The following is a 23,960-nucleotide window of genomic DNA, read 5'->3' as shown; positions in this document are numbered from 1 at the left end:
AGTGATCATGCTTCCCATCCATCAGAACAACATCCTCTTCCATCTAAATAACACCAAATTAGAGAAAAGAATTGAAAGCACTAAATGAATGAACTTAAGTGCACCCACTAAGCATTTGAGAAGAAATTTTTTGTCCACATAAAAGAGAATTGAGAGAGATTTCTTCAATCAAATTTGCTGATTTTCAACGCATTTGGATTTAGCTAATTCATGTTCGACCCTATTTCTTCTTCATTATAGTGCACTTCACAGAGAACACAAAACATTTGTTGTATTTTGGCGGCAGACCACCATCAACATTTTGTATTTGGGCAGAGCGAATTCTACTCTAAAGAAAACTTCTATAACGTGCCTCGAACTGATAATACTAAAACGTATTTTATTTCCAATATTTGCTGAAAGCCATTGGTTAAATATTAAATATAATATAATAAAATACTACATAAGATATTTATAATATTTTAGAAGAAATATTTCCAACAACAACTTCAAATAGCAAAAAAAAAAAAGGATAAAAAAACAACAACTGTCATAACAATCTTAACTAGTATTTGCTAACTTATAACTATGAACACATATGTTGTACCTATAAAAAAAAATGCCTATCTTGTTACAATAATATATTTTATCGATATTATATTTGTTGCAGTAGGTAGGAGGAATAACAAATAACATTTTTGCATAAAGCCTCTAATTCACTTGAACATTCGAATATTCAATTGCTCTCTCTCTTTTTAAACTATAAAGAATATATATATATATATATATATATATATATATATATATATATATATATATATATATAAAGTAAGTCGATTCAAACTCGAACCGGGGAGCTCCAACTCCGCACAGCATCTAACTAATTATGCGGTGTAAACAAAATAAGTATGGCTGCTGAAAGAATTTTTTTTTCTTTAGAACAAAAGTATGACAGTTTTTTTTTTCTTATCTTTTTTAAGCTTGTGAACTCGAGACATGTCGAACAAGATTGTTAGATCTTTTTTTGATGAAGTAACAAGATTGTTAGATCTTTTTAATCAAAAAGAAATTTTTACAGGTCTGTAACGGCCCGTCACGGCGTTAACTTGGACGCCTAATATGGGACAACAGAGCCACGCCCGCTTCATACGGGCTCCCCTTCAACAAGGATAAAAGAAATCTTTTATAAATCCTCCTTAAAAGAAGAGAACAAGACCCAGAATTGCATCTTCCGATCACCCTCACAGAAATCCCCCTATGCGGATTCACATCCGTCCGCTAAATTTCACCGGCAAACAAATCGGACGGTATCTTATCGATCAGCGTAGAAATTCGCATGCGTGCTCTAAAGGGCTACTGTACTAGCTCCGGTACGGGATCTCGTGGTTGCCAGTCTCAATCATAGCCGTCCAATCAAGACGAGATCGGTCGACGCGGTGGGTCCGGTCTCCGTAATAAAAGGAGAACGACCCTGACCATATGATGGAGATCAGACGGAGAGGATCGCGTTGCCACCGACGAGGTACAGGGCGGTGGGTGCTCCGCAGGGACTTGCAGACTAGAGGGCGAAGACGACGACATGGGGGAGTCCGCAGAATTGTCGCCTAGCGAGTGGATTATTCACACGTGGCGTGATGACGTGGCCACATCGCCGCGTGGGGCCCGGTCGCACGACAGGGCCTGCCTCGTGATGTTTCAGGCCCCTGTTGTGTAGCCCTTGGCTCGAAAGGAGAAGCGGCATTTCGCTGTGGCCAGGTATAACACGGGACACCGTACAAAAGATCTCGTCGACTGGCGCGTGTTCCAAACTAAGGTACTAATCTACTGCGCTGTGAATCATTGGACGAGATTCTTATCCTTGTGTTTTCCAAAGCTCAGTTGATCTGCTGATATTTTTTTATTTCATTACTCCTCTCTCTACTTGCACTTTTTGTGCCGTGGATTTTTCCACATAGAAGACGTCAAAGGTACGGCCTCAAACCTCGATAGTTTCAGGTACAGTTCCTTGCCTGGGAAACCGATAAGTCCAAGGGCTTTGCACATGTGAAACGGCAGGGGAATAGTTAATAAAAGTCATGACCACGTCTAAAATGTTACGTTCAGCAAGTAAAATTACCTTTTTTATATACCTTATCTAATTCTATATAAAAGCTTAAAAATATTTTTGAAAAAAAATACTTTAATTTTTGGCTTGGGAAAGTTAGACTTTTTTTATCTTATATAATTTTTTTTCATGAAACATAAAAATTTTATTTTCAAAAGAAATTATTTTTTTCTTTTTTTATAACTTGTAAGCCAAACTAGTAAGAGGTTAAAATAGTGGGTAGACCAGAACTACAAGGCTGCAACCTAGATTGAAGCAAAAAATATTATTCATTAACAAAAGCAAGCAAGGAGATGAGAAACAGCTCACCGTCAATGTTTTGGTGTGTTTTGTACGAAATCATTTGAAGAGGAAACGCATGAAGCGACCTCGTCCCAGTCCCCATCGCTGCCACCCCCCACCTGCCCCTTGCCGGCTTTTGCTTGCAAGCGTCATCCCTTCGCCCCTTCGCCAGCTTTCCCTTTCCACTATATATTATAGAATTAAACCCCCATTCTTCTCCAATTCCCACACCCGCCTTTTCTTTCTCCCGCATCGCTCTCTCATTATTCCTAACTCCACTCCTTCTCCCCTGAAACCGATGGCCAAACGCTTCCGCCTTCGTCTTTCCCGCGTCATCACGTCCTTCCAGAGCTGCCGCACTAAGGATGACGCCGGCGTCACCGATACTACCACCCCCTCCTTCCGTCTCTCCCCCGTTAACCACAAGGCGCTCGACATCGACTTCCCTCCGCCGCCGTCTCCCGCTGCCCCGGCGTTCCTCCGCCGACACCCGCCCGTCGTCTCCGCCGCGTGCGGCTGCCGCCCCTCCCGCCGCGGCGGCCACTTATCTGCCGCCGGCGACGAGGCCGACGACCTCGCACTCGCCCGAGGAACCCCGGCGTACCTCTGGCGGAAGGACGAGAAGTGGCACGTCGTCGCCTATGCCGCCGGCGGCGGCAACGGCGATGATTTTGCTTCCTCCCCCCGCCGGAAGATCGATTCCGACGACGGCGGGGACATCTTCCCGCCGGTGGCGATGGCGCGTGCGAGGCGGAGGGAGGTGGAGCGGCGCCGCCTGCGGCGGCGAGCGGAGGCGAGAAGATCGTCGCGATACCGAGCGCGGGTGAGCACCTCATCGGCGGACAGCGGGTGGTTCAGCAGCGATGGGGACGAGGAGAACGACGAGCGGGAGGGCGGCGATAATTTCGACAAGGAGGACGACGACGACGACGAGACGGAGACTTTGGTCTCGTCGACGGACAACTCGTCAGATAACGTGCTTCGGCGGAGAAGAATGACGAGGCGGCGGAATGGGGAGGTGGTGAAGTGCTTACCGTCGCCGGAGGGGGCGGCAGCTGCGGTGCTGCGGAGGCTGGTGCCGTGCGGGGCGGCGGCGATGGCCGAGGGGAAGGTGAGGGAGAGCTTCGCGGTGGTGAAGCGGTCGGAGGACCCGCGGGCGGACTTCCGGCGGTCGATGGCGGAGATGGTGGTGGAGAAGGAGATGTACGAGGCTGGGGACCTGGAGCAGCTGCTGCACTGCTTCCTATCTCTCAACTCGCGGCGCCACCACGGGGCCATCGTGGCGGCCTTCTCGGATATCTGGGACGCGCTCTTCCCCGCCACCGCCACTCCGGCCGCCGCGGCCCCAACTTTTCCTAAAATTAGTTATAAGTAGTATTACAGTAAACCCTTACTATAGTTTCAGATTATAAATTATATATTTTGATTTTAGTGCTTGTGGGTGATGGGTTAGGTTTCTTTGCGTGGATCCGTGTCGTGTTTTCATGGGGTGGCGGTGGTGGAATTGTGAATACTTTGAATGTATTTTCCTTCTGAATGGATGATGAAAAGTTTTAAAAAACCTACAGTCTTCTTGAATGGAAGATAAAAAATTTAAAAAAAATTGTAGGAACATCCTTTCAAATTCAAGCTAATTATATTGAGATCTCAAAAACTTAAAAATTTAAATTAATGATAAAATTTTATTTTTATTGATATATAATCTAGCTGTCCATCTAGATTTTGATATTGTTAACAAAGTGAGCAAAAGGCTAAAAATATTATTGATTCGGAAAAGTCGAGTCGTGGCTTTCAAGTGCTCTATCTTTTATCACCCATCTATCTGTACAATTCTCAAAGCATTATATTTTCTATCAATTATCATTCATCTATCTAAATAAATCTTAAAGTGCTTTATCATTTATCATTCATCTATATGTATAAATTTTAAAACATTTCATTCTATATCATTCGTCTACATACATATATCTCAAATCACTTTATTTTCTATTATTTATCTATTTCCACAGATCTTTAAGCGCTCCATTCTCTATCATTCATCTATCTACAAATATCCCAAAACGCTCCATTCTCAATTATTTATTATTCTACATAGATTTCAAAGCATTATGTTTTCTATCATTCATCTTCCTACATGTATCTCAAAGTGCGCCATCTTGTGTCATTATCCTTTTATATATATCTCAAAACACACCACTCTCCTTTGCCAAAACAAGTTTCCTGGCCCAAGTTAGTGGGTAGGGCAATTTTGAGATTTTATAAAATTTTAGTTATGAGATATCTTAGTATGATAATATTTTATAATATCATACTTTATAATAGAAATAGACGGTTGGGCTAATTGGCATTTTTAAACTTTTGTGGTCTGTAGATAAATGGCAAATTTGAGGTGGTATTTCTCCAAACTTTATTTACTGCCTGAGACAATGATCCATGTTTTGGGGAGTGACCTTTAACATTTTAGGGGTCTTAATCCCTCTTGCAGACGTATACTGCAGATATTGTGCAACCGAAATTCGAGTTGGGACATGATATTTGATACATGGTACAAACTCTAAGATTTCGGATTATGCTTTTTTTTGTTTTTTCCATAAAATTTTACGAGTCCAAAAGCATTGTAGTTCACCGAAGATGCAAGGCGCCGGCCTTGCCCCAACATTCTGGTCAGGCTGACTAAGTTTGTCTCTGCCACCTTTCCTTTCCTCATTATCGCCGCCTTCAACACCTCAACACTTCAACACCACATCCGTTTCCTGACACAATGCAAATCTGCTATTATCTTGCTAATACTAGCACAGATGCATGAATAAAACCGGACCTAGAATAGAAGTATATCATGACTCACTGTTTGATTAGTCAGTAGCTCAAAGAACGTTCTGCTGCCCTTGGTACGTGCAAGGTTCAGAGTCAAATGGGAATGTAGTTAATTGATCTACGTGCAATATGAAGCTGCAGCAGGGCATAGTAATGAACAGATCATTTAATTAGTTCCTGGGCACTTAAACCGTTTAACTAATAAACCGAACGCTTGAACATCGTAGGTACCAAAATTCCTTTCCAAGCAGCATTTTGGGATTTATTGTTATCACTTATGAGCTTTGCTTCTGTCTTACAAACAAAAAATTATATGATTGTTTGCACCACGTAGCGGTGTACCATGCCAATTATCTTAGTTTTTTGCTATTGGTTAGCCATTGAGGCGAGTGCATAATGAATGGAGCCCATACTAAGAAATTGAGGTGCATGGCCATGAGGTGCATGCGGTGCAGGTAGAATTTCTCAAGGAGTGCGGACCTTCATGTCCGGATCATGATAATAGAAAATCCATGCCTACGCATGCAGATTAGGCTTTCTGCATTGGAGCGGTATTCTCGGACCACCAAGTGGAGTCTCAGTTTAGATGTTTTTGCTTTGGGAGACTCAATTATGGCCCACTGTTCATTGTACATGATGATTCGGTTTCCCTTTTTCCAATGCCATCTGGTTATTCGCAATGGTCCACGAGAAGCTGGTTCACCATGTGAGATTTAGAATTTCGGTAGATCACCCCGGGGGATGTTTGTGGGCAAGTGGGTTCACCATGTGAGATCAAGACTGATTTGCCTTCATGGTTGGCCCTCATTTTATTAGACCAATCAATTATATAAAACTAAATATAATTTTATGATAAATTAGTATAAATACATTATACTCACATAGTGCAAGTTTTGGAATTGCCACTTCATTTTCTTTTGGCTTTAGTAGTGTTAGATTTACTAAAATATTCTCAATTTATTGCAAACAGATTAACAAGTAAACATCATACCTAATTGCTAGCAGACAAATATGCCTAAATGATGATTATACTGTTCAGTGTTTGGCCAGATTGCCATGGATTTCACCCCTGACCTGTACCATTTAATATAGAACAGATATTCTAGACCATGTATTAGCATTCTAGTTACAACTTTGCTAACAATATTAAAATAACGGAATAAATATAAAGCTATAGAATTAATTTCATCATAAGTTAACAAAACTAAGGCGGACCAACGCTGTTAAGATACAAGCAAACAAAATCTCAAATCCTTCACTGACACATTTACTTTGGCAAGCCTTCTATTGCATAAACATATAGCTCACCATGGAGATAGTTTCTTAAATTCCACAACACCACTCATCTTGGATAAGTCTTACTTCAGCAGGGAACAACTGTCAGTCAAGAAACAGCTTCCAGCATCCATTGCAGTTCAATCCAAGATCAAAACTTAAGAGGAAGACTTCACAAGGATAAAGGACGAAAAATCATCCACCGACAAGCGGTCACTGTTGTCAGCCACAGGAGGGCCATGAGCATCGAAGAATGCCAACAAAAATCGCCAGTGTTTCAGATGCTTGTACCCGTTGCCCATAGCAGCCTGTTGCTATTTTATAACGGTACATGGCTGACATCAGCTTTATCACTTTCAGGTACAGCAACAGGAGCTGGCTGTTGTTTGAAAACTCTCACCTGACAGAGCACACCACCAGCTTCATCAGCAAAAGTTATCTTCTTCTGTTTCTTAGAAACACCTTTAGGTGGAGTCGCTTCTTTGTTCTCAGCTAATCTCTGTCATCAATAAAACATGACTGGGATCAGATCATAAGCTAGCCCTTAAAAAGGGCAGATCAGTAACATTTCAAGTAAAATAGGAAAGAAAACCAACCATTATTTTACAAAAACGATTGCAATCCTTTGTCATCATAGATAACCACCTCCTTGTGGTCCTTTCAAGTTCTGATGCATTATCAGCAGCAGCTCTGATCTGTGAATAAAACAATCTTCTTAAACAACCGAACAAGACTAAAGAGACAGGAATAAGTTTTGCAAGAAAGAAAGTTGTGAGAGATGTTAAATCATGGAATGCCGTACCGGCCGGTACCGGCCGGTACCGGCCGGTACGTACCGGTCCGGTCCTAGACCGGTACCGGAACCACAAGAAAACCGGTATTTCCCAGTTTTTTAGCCGAACCGGCCGGTACGGAGCCCGTACCGGTCGGTACCGGCCTCGTATCGGTCTGGTTCGCACCAGTACAATTTTTTTTTTTTAGAACCACAGCGCCTCGCGCTGTGGTTTTTGAAACCACCGCGTACCAGCCGGTACGGTACCGGTATCGGCCGGTACGTACCGGACCGGACCGGTACCGTACCAATCCGGCCGGCCACCGGTACGCCGACCGGTATCGGTACGGCGGACCTTGTGTTAAATACTTGAAAAGATTATCTCCCATGGTAATGATGCATAGAAAATGCCAGAATGAGGTTTGTAGAGGTAAGGAAATCTGGTTGCAATGCAAATATAAAGTTACACAGGCAGAGAGATAGATGCAAACATATTGGGCATTGGATCCAACAACTCAGTTAACAGGCCTAGAACTAGGACTCTCAAAAAGGATAAAGATTAAGGGTTAAATGAAGCAATTTGAACAAAGGAATTGATAGTTGAATAACACAATCGTGCAATATCAGCTAACAATTTCAAATGGCAAGACACATCAAGCAATGTCCATGCAATCGTGTACTATGAATGGGTCGGAGTTAGCAATATTGAGGTGGTAGGAGCAGACTAAAAACAAGGTAGTTACCACTGAAAGTTTACATTCAAACTCAACTATAACAAAAAAAAAGTGGCAAATTTCAAAATGTAACATTATAATTTTCAAAGAACACCAAACAAAGAAGTATTCCAGGAAGAAGAATAAAGGGTCAAAAACCATGAAGTCTAATGGGTGGGTTCAATTTGAAGAGAATGATTGAAACAGGTCTTCAGATTGTTTATCCTTTGGCAGGAATCATGGGAACTCAGGAACTTATCCACGTTTCAAGTTTCACTTTTGCTCCTACTGAAGCATCAGAACTGGGTTCTGCTAGACATGCATAAGTTTGTGTGGTATTAGATATAAATGCAGATGTCCAAGTGAAATCAATATTGTTATTTTGCAAAGCTATTTGGGGCCTATTGGGTTCCAAACCATAATTTTTACCTCATCAACAGTAAATTTTGAAGGTAGAGAAGAACATGATTCCAAAGAAAGAGTTTCTTCCACAATGTTTTTCATGGACTTCAACCCCCTCAGAAGTTTCATTGCAATGTTTTCTATATCATGCATCTGTCGTTGTGAAAATTCAATGGCCTTCTCAGCTTGTTGGAGAAATGATGAACTCTTCATGCAAGAGCAAGGTGTCTTCCAAGAAGCATCCGGCGACCTAAGAATTCCTTCGTTAACTGAAAGAAGGGAGCCAATATTGTGGTTCTTTGGTTTCGTCCTCATTCGCTCAGGTGCCAGCAATGTTTCAGCTTCCTTGTGACCTAATACCAATGACGATGTCTTCATTTTAGTCCATGTCTCAAATCAAAGCCTCTTCTAACTCTGAAATTTTTTTAGTTACAACCTATAGGTGTAAAAATAAATACAAACATATACAAATGGTTTACTTACTACAGAGTTGGCTGGCATCACATAAATCGATGTCATTCAAAGCCTGACACAGCTTTTCTTGAGAAGTCGGAGAAATGGCCTGCAAAGTAGTACTGGAAATTAAGTCCACAGCATCAGATATGGACCATCTAAGAAATAAATTATTAGTATAATTCAAACCTTTCGTTTTGATAATAGCTTTTTTGGAGGATTATCTACTAACATCCCCTGATCATGTTTGTCTTCTTTTTCCATGTTCTGTCCCTTTTCATCAATTAACTGGGAGATTTCAGAAGCTGGCTCATCTTTAGCAGCATGCAACTTTTCTTCCACTCCAAAAGATGAACATTTTCCTGCAGCCTTTGATAAACTATCAGCATAATGCAAGCCCATGAGACTACTGGAACATGGCAGGGAACTTTTAGAAAACCCCAAATCAGGTGCGCCAGTGAGTTTCTCGGGGTCAATCAAACCAGATATTTCAACAGAATCAGATGTTGCTTCCTCTGTGTGGCCTTCCACTTGGGAAGACAACTCCTCCATCTTATGTGAGAGTTTAACAAGAGCATGTGAATCGGCACCACAGCATGTATAGGAAGACTCTGGGGAGTAAAACTTATATGCTTCTGTAGTGGAGAACTCTTCTATATCAGTTCTAGTTCTCTCATTACTTTTTTTTCGTTCATCCGCAGCGACTGTATGATGAGCTGAATTACTAGGGCATTCACCTTCTGTACCAGTATTAAAGACTCCACCCAAATCATGTTCCTTGGACAGGAGACTAGGATCATTGGTCACATCTTCTATGTAACAACATATTGGCATTTCTTGTACAGGTAAATCGTGAGTTAAAATTTGAGCATCCTCATGTCCCAAGACAGAAGCACAAGCTTCTGCAAGTTTAAAATCCATGGTTCTGTAGCTATTACTGCTAGCTGAACATTGCATTTGGTTCGATATACTTATACATGTAACCTCTTCCAGCAAAATGCAGTGGTTTTCTGTGCTAACACAGATATCAGAGACAGGATATACAGTCGCAGAGACTGAGGCAGAGCTACAGGGATCAGAGGGAACTGCCTTGTGTACAGAAACTGAGGAAGGACAAAGTTTCTGATTGGACATTTCTGAAAGGTTCATCTTCCCAATTTCAGCAGCATGTTTTGCATCAATTTGTGGAAGAAAGTACTCATCAGGTTCCATATGTTCAGTAGAAACCTCGTTAAGGCAACAAGATGTAGATGTTCTACTGGTAGGATTTGATCCTTGATTCTCCAAGACATCTTCAACTCCTCCAAATATTTCAGCAGATGACTCTTCAAAATAATTGAATTTTGCAATGAAATCCACAGTAGAAGAAGCAGCAATATAAATTGTGTTCTCATGCTGTGGAGATTCATTTTCCAAGATCTCATTTTTGAGAGTATCAGCCAATTCAGGTCTATCAACATGTAAAGTCCTCCCTAAATCAGGTGCTGATGATGGGAAACTATTATTTAATTTCTCACCAACCTTCGGAAGCAGCTCAGCAGATGAATTGTCTAGAAAATTACAAGTATTAATGATGTCCAAAGTAGAATTAGTATCTATATTTACTGCATTTTGTCCATCCAAGGAACAAGTTTTCACGATCTCAGTTTTGACATCATAAACCAATTCTGGACCACCAGCATAAGTTGTTAATGACAGGAGAGAATTGTTTGCTTCGACAAAATTTTTCTTGACACTCCCTCTAAAATTTTCTTCAACAGTCTCTGCAAGAGAAACAGCAACATCATAAGAATATCCAAAAAAACAAAAGAGAAATACAGAAGTAATTCAAGTCCCAGCTACCTTCCTCAGCCCTATCAGGTAGTCAAGACACTGATTGTATATAACATCAAATTTAGCAATAAAGTCCAGAACAGGACAATCAGAACCATAATCATACTGGTAATCACAAGAATTGTTTCTTAAATCTTACCTGCCTCACTTTTTATGTCATGTAGATCTGAAGCACTGTCTTTCGAAGGCCTATTTGTTATTGATGCCTTCATTTCTGTGACAGGCATTGAACTTTGCATGTCATTAGAAGATAGAGAACAGGTCTTTGCAGGCACCACTTCCATAGGGACCAAAGAGACTGGAAATAGATGTGCACGCTTCTTTTGCTTTCTATCTTCAGTAGATCCTTTTGCAACCTTCAACTTCAAGGTTATAAGGGGTTCCTCAAGGTCAAGCTCCTCGTCTTTCGGTTTCACATAATCATCCTTCCAGTTTTGAGATGGATCAAAATATGAGCAGCTTTTAAGATCAACTGCTGCAGAAGCACCAGATTTCATGACCTTCCGCTTCTTAGCTCTGCAGCTTGCTCGCAAGTCCTTCAAAGTCAAAGCATTAAGGCTTTGGTCTCCACCACCAGTATTAGTTTCTTCATAACTATGGTTCCCAGGATAACTGCTGTCAGCAGGATTATTAACACGTTCATTTGATTTGGAAGAAGTATGGCTATCTTCTTCAGACTCAAGCATCTCAACTTTTATTTGATTGGCAACAGTAGAATAGTCTCCACTATTTTGCCGCTGATGTTTTGAATTTAAATTAACAAGATTGAGACCTGTTTCATAAATAGCACTGATTCCCCTGAGCCTTAATGATTGTCTCCTAGGGGGGGTAACATTATGATTTTTCAGCTTTGAGCCCCCCATGGAGCCTGAATAGACCAGCTTAGAAAGACTGAGTTTATATTCCCCTTCCTCCTCACGAGATGCTTCTCATTTTGAAGATCAGTCCTGCAGCATATGGAAAACAGAGCGACAGGTTATTAATAGTGCTCATGAACTGCATATTTAATATGACTTTACCATCCACTCCAAAATCAGATAAGGTTTTTGGGTTCACCTATTTGCTAAGATCAGTCAAAAACATCAAAAGTCATGACAGATTATGCATAACAACCAGTACAATACAAAGGCATCATAAATTCACAGAAGAAATGCTGAGACATCATAGTTAGAAGATTTGGTAAAACTAAAATAATCAAGAGTAGATTTTCAAAATCAGATTGCTGAGATGCAACAAAATTTCAATAAAACCTGCCTAAATCTGCTAAATGACAGAAAGCAGTGCATCCATTCCCAGGTTATCTCCCCTTTCTCATTTTGGAAAGCATGAATTGAACTCCAGACAGCATATGCCAAAAATCAGGAAACAAGGATAGAAAAACTAACCTGCATGCCAAACCGAATAGAGTACGAATAAAAACAAAAATAACATTTTTTTCCTATTCATCTGCTGCTGCATACACTTTGTGGTTCACTATTTCTTCATTGGATGCAAATACGATACTTCATTCCTAGTGGTATTGATATTTTGATGATGTGTCAAGCATTGTCAATATAGCATGCAACTTATGACAGCAACATAATTATGAGAGAGAGAGAGAGGATTAAATATATCTGTTTTGAATTCTAAGGCATCTAACAATACAGACTGCAGATAGATTCACCCTGTAAATGGTGCAAAGAGAAGACAACACCGTTCTCCCATGACACAACCGCCCTATCTACTCTTAAGAGTGCAGTCCAAGGAAGACAGACTCAAACTTGACAGTGGTTAGCTACTACCACCAAGAAATTCCAATAAAATGAGAAGAAGAGGGCAATGAAAGCTGCTCCAACTTTTCAAAAACAGTACAGGAAAACTCAAAACATTCTACAAAGACAAAAGATAGTGTGCTGATCAAAGAAAAGTTTAAGCTATCATTAAGAGATCCAGCCTCTGCAATAGCCTAAAAAAATTACAACTGATTGAGAATGCCTCATGCAACTGTAACAGAATAAAAGGAAATAGACATGGATTAAGCAAAAGGAACAAAAGAAATATAAATCGTGAAGAACAAATAGGGAATGCAGGACTAAATCTTTTGGTGTAGACGATATTCCTTTAAAACAATTACAGTCTGTGTGAAACTCAAATATTTTGCATAATGTGTTGAAAATGAAAAGGATTTGGCTAGCCACATGCAACCAAAATAGAGACGGAATATAGAGGTTTCAACAATCTCCCACACGAATACAGATTTTCTAAATTTATTATTCAAAATCATCATATATCATTTCGTTCAAGAGTGCTGTATTGAAGGCTAGGAGTTTGGACTACATTGGTACAGGCAAGCATCTCTGGACATAGAACCTCTGTCAGACTTAGCAACCTAAATGCATGTTATGAGGCTAGTGGTTGCTTATCATGGGGAGGCTTGTCGAGGTAATTTAGTGATCCCTAAGCTTTCATGATTGCTCAACTTATTGGCCTTGAGCTTGTTCATCACAAAAAATTCTTTGGTACTGCTGTTCAGGGGCAATTTCATCATAAAATTGTGCTTAGAAGACACATTTCCATAATCAGTTCTACCACATATTCAAGCAATTTATTACCACCTAAAGAACCTAACATCTTGGATCCTCAATTAGATCAGTGTCATCCATCCACCTTAATGAGTCCATAATTCTTTACTTCTAATCCTTTTATTAGAAGATACACCAAATTGTAGCATAAATGGCATAATATATTGTGAGAAACCAAACAGATATAGCTTCATAACTATTTTTATCTTATTATATATGCCATTTAGTCATCAAGATTTTCTCTTCTAATCCTTACATGTAGCAATTGGTTATCACAATGATTTGACAATAGAGAACTGGCTTGCTGGTAAAAAAGGATTAACCGGCTTGCTGGTAAGAAAGGATTAACCGGCTTGAGTCATTTGGCATCATAGCCAATTGTTTAAACCACCGAAAATCCCAATTCCATGACAGAAAGGTCATTATAACACTTTTGATATTGATTTGAATCGGTGCCTCAAAAAGCCAAAAGAATTGTTCATCACATCGGTTAAACTGGTTAGCCCTGTGACACCTGAAAAGCCTATGACATGAAGTCCTGTGACAGCTTTTTTATGCATTCATCAGTCTCTTAAAAGCACTAGAACAATACCTACTAAACCTACCTCATTACCTATTCATTCTACCCTCTGCGCAAGAAATTAATGGCCCAGCAGATTTAAGCACTTCAATAATGCAGTTATTTTATAATACCTCTAATATACTGGCATCAATTAGTCAGAGGCAGATTAGTTGATTCACAGAATATAAAATTTTGGTATGTTCATGGACATACAAAGAGGTTGAAAGGTCTTTCTCCCCAAGAGGGAGCAGTGCTAGGGTTGGATCATAGGTTCTAGGTTGTGGGCTGAAGTAAGCCCAGAGTTATAGCAACAGGTTAAAACGCTAATACATAAAATCATCACTACCATAAAGAAAACTACAGAGGACCTAAGAACTACATTTTTCAGGCATAGATAAGGAAAAGAGCACCTGTGGTCCTAGGCCTTCCAAATACTGTTTTGCATTATAATATGCTAGCCTGAGCAAAGTATAACCTACTTCAAGTAATATGGATAAGGTAACCAACCTGTGGTTAACAAAATGATTCTTCACTACTCCAGAAATTTCAAATTTAGGATTGACAATATGTGAGAAATCCTGCACCAAGTTTCCAAGTAATAGAGAACTTTCTATTGAAGAGCAAGACATTTGATTCAACAATTACGACATGACTTCATTTCAGCAGTATATTTGGAGTCAGCTGCATATACTGGCAGTTGTTTCATTGTTAATTTCGTTATCCTCATGATACCAGTAGGACTCATTTAAGAAGCTACTTAAGTGTTACATATATGCACAGCCAGAAGTTCTAATTTGCACATATAAAAGCACCTTCGACTTTGTTATGCTGGAATAAATATTCCATCTTTGCACTCCCTTCAGTCATTTCATTTCATAAATGTCAGAATAAATTAGTTAGTAAAAAATCACTTTCAAGATTGTAATGGCATCCAAGGTTGTTTCAAATGATTGTAATGTATATTCACTACATGTGCTCTTGTCATATTCTACTGAAAAGTTTCATGGATATATATTTATGCTAGTGTCTTGAAAGTTCACAAGACACAAGAATCAATGTACAAAGCAAAAGCAAGAGATCTTTTCCTTGATCAAGTCATCATCACTCTTGGTATCCAAGTTGTGCATATCCTTACATATGTAATCTGCATCCCTTAATAAACCTAAACCCAGAAGTAGTCACTGCATATATTCATCTACTAATTTATAACCATATTTGATAGGACCTGACTTGCTAATAAGATTCTTGTCAACTTCTCATACATGCTAGATACAAAAGATAGGTCTTGTTTGAAATTATGATATAAAATGTTTGCACTACTATATAGTTTCAAGTTTCAACTATAAAAAAGTTTGCATTACCATATAGTTTCAATTTTCAACTATATGCGTGGTGCCGAAAAGTAATGATACAAGAGGAATGTTGGGACAGTAGCAGTCGAACAAAAAAATGATATTCTATCTATTCAATTAGCAGAGCCGGTCATGTCAGTGAGTTCCAGGTTCAGATTAGTGGATTTGCTCACCAAGTCTTGCTGTAGCTAAATTAGTTTGCTATGCTCGCAAGCCAACCACCTTAATAGTTTCTCTCTAGGAAAGCTCAGAAGAATGAAGATAATAGGAAGAAGAAAGTTGCTTGAAAGCACTTATAAGAAATCTAAATGCCTTTATTTGTTAGCATAAAGAAAGGTCAGGTCTTCCTATTCTCACAAGGAAAAATTATAGCATGTAAACAAGAGGAAGATGAAAATAGATTAGGAAAACCAATAAGAAATCTAAATTCCTTTAATTTATGTTGATGCAAGAAAGGTTTTATTAATATCTAAAAAACAGGAAGAATTGATGCCTGACAACAGATTCCCAATTTAAATAGCTGATCCTCCTAGACACCCTTTTGCCTAAACACCAACTTGACTATCACATACTAAGAAATGCATATCATCATAATATTAATCACCAACAGGTAATTTTTTTCTGGATAGGAATTGGCCAAATTCACAAGAAAATATGCAGGGCACACTCACACTATCATGCCAGTCAACGTCGAATCATGTGTTACGGATGCCAAACCACAAGGTGAATATGCAAGCCTGAGGTACATGTGCTAACAACACAAGTCTAGCAGGGTCTTGCCTTGACAATCTGGCCAAGCTCTTCTTTGTAATACATTCTTTGTTCCAAAAAAATAGTGCCATAATTTCGAACCACACGAAGCCTATATAAATCCTAACATTGTACTACCAAGATGCAAAGCCAAACATCCATGAACTTGCTATGCAGGATCACTGCAAAGAAGACTTCCACCTTTTTAGAGGCTTCTGGCATTACAGTTACACTAGTTTCATGTTTCAAGGTGAAAGAGGAATGATTATCTTGTCGAACATCTGAAGAAAGAGATACCTAGTCTAGGCCACGCATCCATCTTTTATTCAAAGAATTTATGATAGGAAAGTTAGAAACAGTGTAACAAAAACCAGAGAGAAAATTCTAAATCATAATATCTTCACATTAGGGGATCACAAGTAACATGCCATGAGTTGGGAGGAACTATAAATTCCTCAACCATAAACCCAATATTACAATGAACCTTAGAACCAGAAAGAAAAAGAAGAAAAAAAAGCATAAGTTGGAAGCTTTAAATTTTCCTTCAATACTATTCAACGTTTGTGATGACACTTGCAAGGACGCACAAATCTTGGACTGATTTTGACATTGCTCTTGAATCATTGAAATTGTTTCTCAAACAGATTCAAATATAGAACTTACTGGATCTACAAAAGTTTACAGCATGATGATCATGATATCAGGTTCATCTTGGGACATCCCTCAAAATGAACAACATGACAAATTAACAATAGTTACATGCATAAATGAAACATGAACACTTGTAGCATAAGGCAAAAAAAACAACCATTGTTGATACAAGATCAGAAGAAATCGAAAAAATAAAAGTGAGCTTAAACAAAAGAAATCCAGCAACGTATCTCACATAGTCCAAGACAAATTGATTCACGAGGAGAAAAGAAATCAGAGCAATAAAAGAAAAAATTAACTCTAGGTGCTTTAGCTACAAAAACCCTGGCTTGGATTGAATCGTAGATCTAGGTAGATTATCTGACAATGATCCGCACGAACCTAAACCCAACCAAAAAGGATCAGAAACAGATGCCCTAATTTGCAGAAGCGAATCGATTGAACTGAAAACGAGATCCAAATGCCATCGATCTGCCGGAAACTGACCTCAATAGAAGCTATCAACCAAATAGAAGATTGCGAAGGCGGCTTGCGAGCAGAAACCCTAGCTGAAGAGTGTTCGCGGAGGGCGAGACTAGGCGAGGAATGGAAGGCTACAGAGAGAGAATTGGGGGTAAATGACGGGAAGGGACAAATAATTAAATAAACGAGCGCGAAAGCCTTGGCGGGAAATAGCAACCTCATCCTAGGATTTTCGGACGTTATTTTATTGCTGGGGCCCATCATAGCCGTCGGATCAGTGAGCTTTGAATGAAATCAGAGGGGACAGGGGATATGGTGATGGTTCAAACGGACGGTGGATAAGAGCAACAATTAAGATGGGTTTTAACCTGCAAATGAGTCAGATGAGAACACAATCCAATTGAGCTGCAACTTGGACAGGTTGAGTCAAGTCGGAGACGGATGCTAGCCCAACCCCAACTCCAAATCCCACAGCGCTAACTCAACCCAGCCTGAAACCACTAGGCATTTCTCCAGGCCAACCCAATCCTATTTTAAGCTAAATTTGAGTTATATTGTGTTAGCCAAGTCAAGTTAAGTTAGTCAAATTGAGGTAGGTCAGTTTATGTTAATTGGATTTAATGTAGTAGAATAGAAGTTTAATTTGGAGAAAAGATTTAGAATCTTTTTGTTGGATTAATACCTTAACTTATTCATGAATTTGAATGATGCATTTTATACATAATTTAGTAAGATTAAAAATATAATTATATTGACATATAAGCAATCTATATAAAACATAAATATGAACTATTTATTTGTTGAGATATTAAGTCAAGTTAGGGTCGAGGCTAGTCGGGTTAAGCCAGGTTGCGTTCGGCTTGGATTAGATGTCAACTTTAATTTAGTCCTTCTTGAAGTCAAGTTCAGATTTTTGAGCCCAAGTCCAGCCCAAATTATCTTAATCTACATAACTAATGAGTGAGTCAGGTAGCATCTTTAGATTGAGCCTGCACCTCTATGATCCAAAGATCCAAAGATGTGACTAGATTTGGCTTTAATTTGAATCAAAGAATGCGTAGATTGCTTGTTTGCTTTACAACCAAGTGGGGCTAAGGCTAGTCTTTCTAAATTGCATTTTGGTGGACAGAATTGGGCTTGTTTAACGCTTTGTCATGTAAAAATTAAAATCCATCTTTGCGAGATTTATTTCACTTTCCAACGTGGCTGGAGTTTGATTCTACATCCATGTCCAGTTTACGATTTTCAGGTGAAAACACGGGTCAAACCCAAAATGGACCAAAGGTGTACTTGGTGTAGGCTAAAGAATATTTTTTTATAATTTTTAAAGTAAAAAAATTATTTTCTAGAAAAATAAGTATTTGATAACATTACCTAAAAAGAGTTATTTTTGTAAAAGAAGCAAAAGTTTAGAAATGCTTTTAGGAGAAGTTATAAAACCTGACTTATAGCTTCCCCTTCTGCAAGATGAATTTTCTAAAAAGTCTTGAAAATATGAGCACAAAAATCACTTCCATAAATTAGAGAATCCTTGCTTGTAACTTTTCTTTTCTCCAATGGTATTCAAAATAGAGCTGGAAAAATCTAAATCAAAATTTTTGTTGGAAAAAGATTTGCAAAAAAATTCACCACCTTACTTTGCAGATTCAATATCATCTCTTTTTTTTTTTTGAAGATTTCATAGGATATTTTTATAATGGGGTAAAATCCTGTTTGACCTTTCAATACTAGCCCACCAGCAGAACCCATATCAGTCTGAGTTGCACTCAAGTTTTGAGTAAAATTTGTACAAAATTGTAAATAATTGATTTTAGATTGTATTTAATATAATAGAAAATTTCAACAAATTACATAGTTTATTAGCATGTTATTTTTATACACTACTTGTTATTATATTATAACAAGTTGTAGTATTAGTTATTTTTCTATATGTTTATTAATGACCAATTGTGCAATTAGCCATCATGTCAAATATATTTCTAAATTCTATCCTTCACAAATTTGTGTAGATCGTATTCTCAGAATTTGTGCAGGTTTACATATGCCAAGTCTAGTGGATCCAATACTTTCATGAGGAAAAAAAAAGCAGAGTTAGGTGTCATTTTGTATGCCTTTCATTTTTATTATTTTTAGAAATAAAAAATTATTTATATCTTATATCTAACATTTTAAGAATATAAACATGATTAGTATAGTTAATTATTTTTAAAATATAAATATAATTATGGTGGCTAAAGGAGTGATCATAGTGATAGAGATAATAGAGGCTATAATGATAGTGATAGTTGCGGTAATATTGGCAGTGGGGGCACCAATAATGTGATGATGGCGGCAGTGGTGTGGCAAGCAATAATGATGGCAAAGGTGGAGGAGTGGCAATAGCAATTGTGACAGTATTGATGACAGCATTTGTAGCAGCGACGCTAGAGATAATTACAACAATGGCGGTAATGATGATGGTAGAAATAATGGCAATGATGATAGCCGTAATGGTGGTGGTAGAGATGGTCAAGGTGATAGTAGTAGTGATGCTGGAGAAGACAATAGTGGTATGAGAGTATGGCGGTGATAGTGAAGGTGGTATCAATGGTGGTGACAAAAGACATTCGTTTCATATTTTTGAAAATAATGAAACTATTTTTTTTTTACATTCTTTCTAGAAATAATGAAAAATGAAGTTTAAAAATAGAAATTAAAAAAATAATGGCACCAAACATTTTTAGCACTCAAATCGGGTCGGATAAAATTTGACGACATCCATTTTTGTATTTATTTTGGATTGGATTCAAATAAAAATAAAAATGCTAATATTCGATTGGATACGGATTCGAATTCAAATTTCTTATAAATCTTGCTGGACTTAGATCCAAATTTAGATCTTAAAGATTTTCATATCCAAATACGAGTATCCTATAAAAAAATTCTCTCAAAATTGCATTACTGATTGAAACCATTGATCTTTTCTTTAAAAGACAAATACTCAACCACTAGGCTATAACATGCAATACCATTTAGTATAAGTAGTTTATTTTCCTTATTCATTATGTATTCAGGTGATTAAATAATCATTTGATGAATAGTATGATATTTCATATTTTATTTATTTTTTAAAAATGTAAGCTCGACATTTGGGGTTGTGGGATCCTATGGATCGATCCTTTTCAAAACTGCGAGAAGAAATGATGGCAGTGGCAAAAATCTCATTTGTATGCACGATGCTTCGAAAATGGAACCCACTCTATAGAAATCATACCTATCATTAAATGCAGTTTCCAAAAATGCCGAGGGTTGATCAGGCAGCTTGAATTCAACTTGGTTGGCTTATCCGACAAATAATTTGACTACTTTCTTTACCTGAGTCGAGTAAGCACAGCTCGGGCTCGAAAGTGTGGGACAAGTAATATAGCTTGGATTCACCATCTTCAAAATCTCGTTTGACAGCTCAACCCACCAACTAGATGATATTGCATATCCAGCAAAATCAATGCCCAATCAAATCTTCTAATAATCAACATGATTGGTTGGAGCTCAGTGCAATCTTAATGCACCCGAAAAGGAATATCATGACCAACCAGCAAATAAAAAAACTGCCCGATCGTGGTGTACCTAAAAAGAATTTTTTTAACTATCCCGATTAATGAATATGGAAAGAGCTCAACTATGCACCCGCAAATCACACAATCCTCATCATATAGATTCATATCCTCTTTTCTTAGATACTAGCACTATAGGAATAATCAGGAAAGCAGACGACATATTGCCGACGCTAGAAAGAAGCATTGGAAAAAGATTAGGCAGGCTCAACTTTGCTAGATAGATGTGTCGTCTTGTTATTGGTTTCTAACGAAGCTTCTTTGCGTCGACACGTTAAAACTTTTTTTCCAACGCTTTTTTAAACATTGTAAAATCTATGATGCTTTAAAGCATCGTCGGAAGTCAATAAACACCCAAACCCTAGCTTGACTCAGCCCGCCCCTTTCTGATTTTTTTTCTCTCCTGCTTTGCTGCCTCTCTTGGCCTCCTCCTCCTCCTTCCTCTCGCCTGACCTCCTCCTCCTTTTTCTTGCCTGGCCTCCTCCACCGTCACCTGCCTCTCCCAACCCCCAGCCTCCTCCTCCATCGCCTCTCGCTTGGCCTCCTCCTCCTTCCTCTCACCCGGCCTCCTTCATCACTAGCCTGTCTCGGCCCCCAGCCTACTCCTCCTTCGCCTCTCGCTCGACCTCCTCTTCTGTCGCCAGTATCTCTGCCAGCCCCTCCTCCGTCACCTCATTCTCGATCCTACAGCAAGTTAGTCCACTTGCACCTTTTTGTCTTTCTGGCTATTTACTATTGTTCTATCGCATTAGCTGCTACTATTCATTTTGGATGCCATGGGGAACCCTTAGTTGTTTGTCATCAATGGGTTGAGGAAAAACATGGGTTGGGGGAAGAACCCTCATTTCCTTCTATTTTGTTTTCGCCTTCTTTTAAAATCTAGCCTGCGTGTCCTTAAAATTGTAGGCATTATTGAAGAGTGGATTGTCAGCCATTTGAGTTAAACATATCACTATTCTTTGTTAATTGTATCCTTTGTCTTATATTTGGAAGAGGGATCTCTGAAGTTTGGGGGATCCAAGGCTTGGACTTGAAAAAAAATGTGATTGCGGATTTAGATGTAGAATTTGGTAGAGGAAGGCTAGGTTTGTTGTGAGCTTGTGTATTTCAATACAGAAAAAAGTATATATATTTATATACTTACTGCAATCAAAGTTTATATAGTGTATGTCGGTTGCTAAGTTTTTTTTCTTATAAATTTTTATAGAATATAATATTATTTTTTTGTTTATCTTTTTAGGTAAGTTGCAATTCAATCAGTATTCTAATAGAATGGACAAAAGTTGAATAAATAAGTCAAGATCCAGCAAAAAATATTTGGATGGAGTTCAGAATTTTATTAAATTTGATTTTGAGAATGCTAATATGAACGGAAGCTAATATGGTGTTAGAGTTACCCCCACTCAATTGTCTACAATGAGCAGATATACTCAAGATATCAGACAAAGTAGTAGCACTACAAAGGTTTGTAGTCTAAAGGCAGCGATAGAGGAGATGAGACAGAGCAATCAAACAGAGATGGAGGAGATGAGGCAGAGACATCAAAGAGAGATATAATCCTTGAGGGCTCAACTTATTGATTTTCAATTCTTAACTTCTAAAGTTTCTATCCTTTTCTTGTAGGTTTCTAATATTTTCTCTACTCGTAAAGATGATGATGATGATGATGATGATGCCATCGACCCTGATAGCTCTTAGACTTCATATTTAGGAGTTATATATATATATATTATATTTTTTTGAAACATATTGTAAATGTAAATTGATAATGTAAATGTAATCATATTTGACAATATGAATATTTTGAATGATCTGTTTGATTATGACATGTGTTATTATATGACTTTTGTTGTGTATGTGTTTAGTATATATAAATGTATACAGAATTTTTAAAAAAATTTAAATATTTTTTTAAAAAATAACTCTTACTATGCTTTAAAGCATCGTTAAAATATATATTAGTGATGCTTATTAGCGTCGTTAATTAGAGACACAAATAAACGTCACTGATATAACATGCTTCATCATCAAAGCTTTTAAAAAGCGTCGACGATTAGCGATGCTTATAACTCTTCTAATTATCGACACCTTCAAAAAAACGTCATAAAGTTAGTTTTCGACAGTAGCATAGCCAACGCTTTTGCAACACTTTAGAAAGCATTGGAAATAAACTACCGATACTTTTTCACATCGGTATACACATTAAAAAGCATCAGCAATGCCTAATTTTCATGTAGTGTAGGCACAAGGACCCTCCAAGTTTGGAGAAAAATCTGAATACTATACTCCGATACTTCTATCGCTCTTCCAACTCTTTTGTTTCCTCTTAAAACTCTGCCTGACTTAAACATTGGTAGGTCTCCCGTCGAACACATTTCGGCGACCCTCTGATCATTTTCTGTGGTTACAGAACAGCTCTAGCACCATGCTATGCTCCTCTAGCTCAACCAAGCAAATTGGCACGTTCACCTGTTAGGTCGAATTTTGAGCGACAATAGAGTGCAATTGGTATAATGTTAAATCTGCATAGATTTTTTTGTAAGTCTTGCATTTTTTTTTGAAAAGTAAGATCACAAATTTTAAAATGATAAATATAATAGATTAAATTAACATGAAATACAAATTATTATTACTTCATTCATAAATTTCTAATAGAACATATACAAATTTATGAAATACAATGCTCATAACATATCAAAAATAATGAGAAAATAATATGAGATTTCACACTATATTTTGAACTTAAGAGAATTTACCAAATTTTTATTGGTAGAATTATCAATAAACTGGTCATATTTGCAAGTGTTTATGAAACTCATTATCTTGTAGATAAATTTGCATAATTAATTATAATTAAAAGTGAAATATGTATTTAAAACTTATGTAAACAAAATTATGTTTGGTCTATTTTAGGTGACAGGTAGTCTTCAACAAATGAATAAGTGTCTTCACATGATAGATTTATACTATATTTATTTATATATAATGTTATAAGAAGTAGTATTGCTTGCTTAATTACAAATATTTATGATTTATTAAATTTATCAAATCTTCAATATCATTCTTATGCATTTGGAGAAAGATTTTCATAACTTGCCATGTCCAAAAACTAGTATAAATATCTAACACTTTTTATACAAATTTGGAGTAGGACTTATATAATTTGTGAATGATAGGATTTAAATACCAAATTGACGGAATAATTACATAACTGATTTGGAAGGTCTGGGGACAATTTTGTCCCTACATCAAAAATGTATGGAATACTCAAAAAATTATAATGATATTGAATTTGTAAAATGAAAATAGAGTATAACTTTCTTGCAAAATCTTCTTTTATTTTTTTTTGCGCCATTCTATGCATTTTAATACTTTTATTTGCCTACAAACCAGAAATATAAG

At 37.8% G+C, this 23,960-nt stretch overlaps 2 protein-coding genes across 4 annotated transcripts; one reads left to right on the top strand and one right to left on the bottom strand.

Annotated features, from left to right (window-relative positions):
- The first annotated feature begins 2,372 nt into the window (after positions 1–2,372).
- On the top strand, positions 2,373–5,056 carry LOC103711332 (uncharacterized). Its single transcript, XM_008797441.6, has one exon. It carries the CDS (start codon positions 2,442–2,444, stop codon positions 3,738–3,740), a length of 1,299 nt encoding a protein of 432 aa, XP_008795663.2. The 5' UTR covers positions 2,373–2,441; the 3' UTR covers positions 3,741–5,056.
- A 1,269-nt stretch (positions 5,057–6,325) lies between these two features.
- Positions 6,326–17,115, bottom strand: LOC103711333 (uncharacterized). Of its 3 annotated transcripts, none has more exons than XM_039120712.3 (7): positions 16,990–17,115; positions 10,767–11,574; positions 8,984–10,557; positions 8,825–8,903; positions 8,369–8,694; positions 7,051–7,149; positions 6,326–6,973 (listed from the first exon to the last, which is right to left on the bottom strand). In XM_039120712.3, exons 2-7 carry the CDS (start codon positions 11,488–11,490, stop codon positions 6,947–6,949), a joined length of 2,829 nt encoding a protein of 942 aa, XP_038976640.1. In that variant the 5' UTR covers positions 11,491–11,574; positions 16,990–17,115; the 3' UTR covers positions 6,326–6,946. The 3 variants fall into 3 exon arrangements, with proteins under 3 accessions (XP_038976640.1, XP_008795664.1, XP_088557263.1); XM_008797442.5 differs by having other exon boundaries at positions 6,326–6,953; XM_088701137.2 differs by having other exon boundaries at positions 6,326–6,953; positions 16,885–17,000.
- Positions 17,116–23,960: the final 6,845 nt, after the last annotated feature.

This window comes from Phoenix dactylifera, chromosome 7 (genome assembly GCF_051530095.1).
Source record: "Phoenix dactylifera cultivar Ajwa chromosome 7, Ajwa_hap1_PhDact_Kaust_v1.1, whole genome shotgun sequence".
NCBI classification, from domain to species: Eukaryota; Viridiplantae; Streptophyta; class Magnoliopsida; order Arecales; family Arecaceae; genus Phoenix; species Phoenix dactylifera.
Note: the sequence above shows the minus strand (reverse complement) of the source record. Positions and strands in the feature narration are given on the sequence as shown.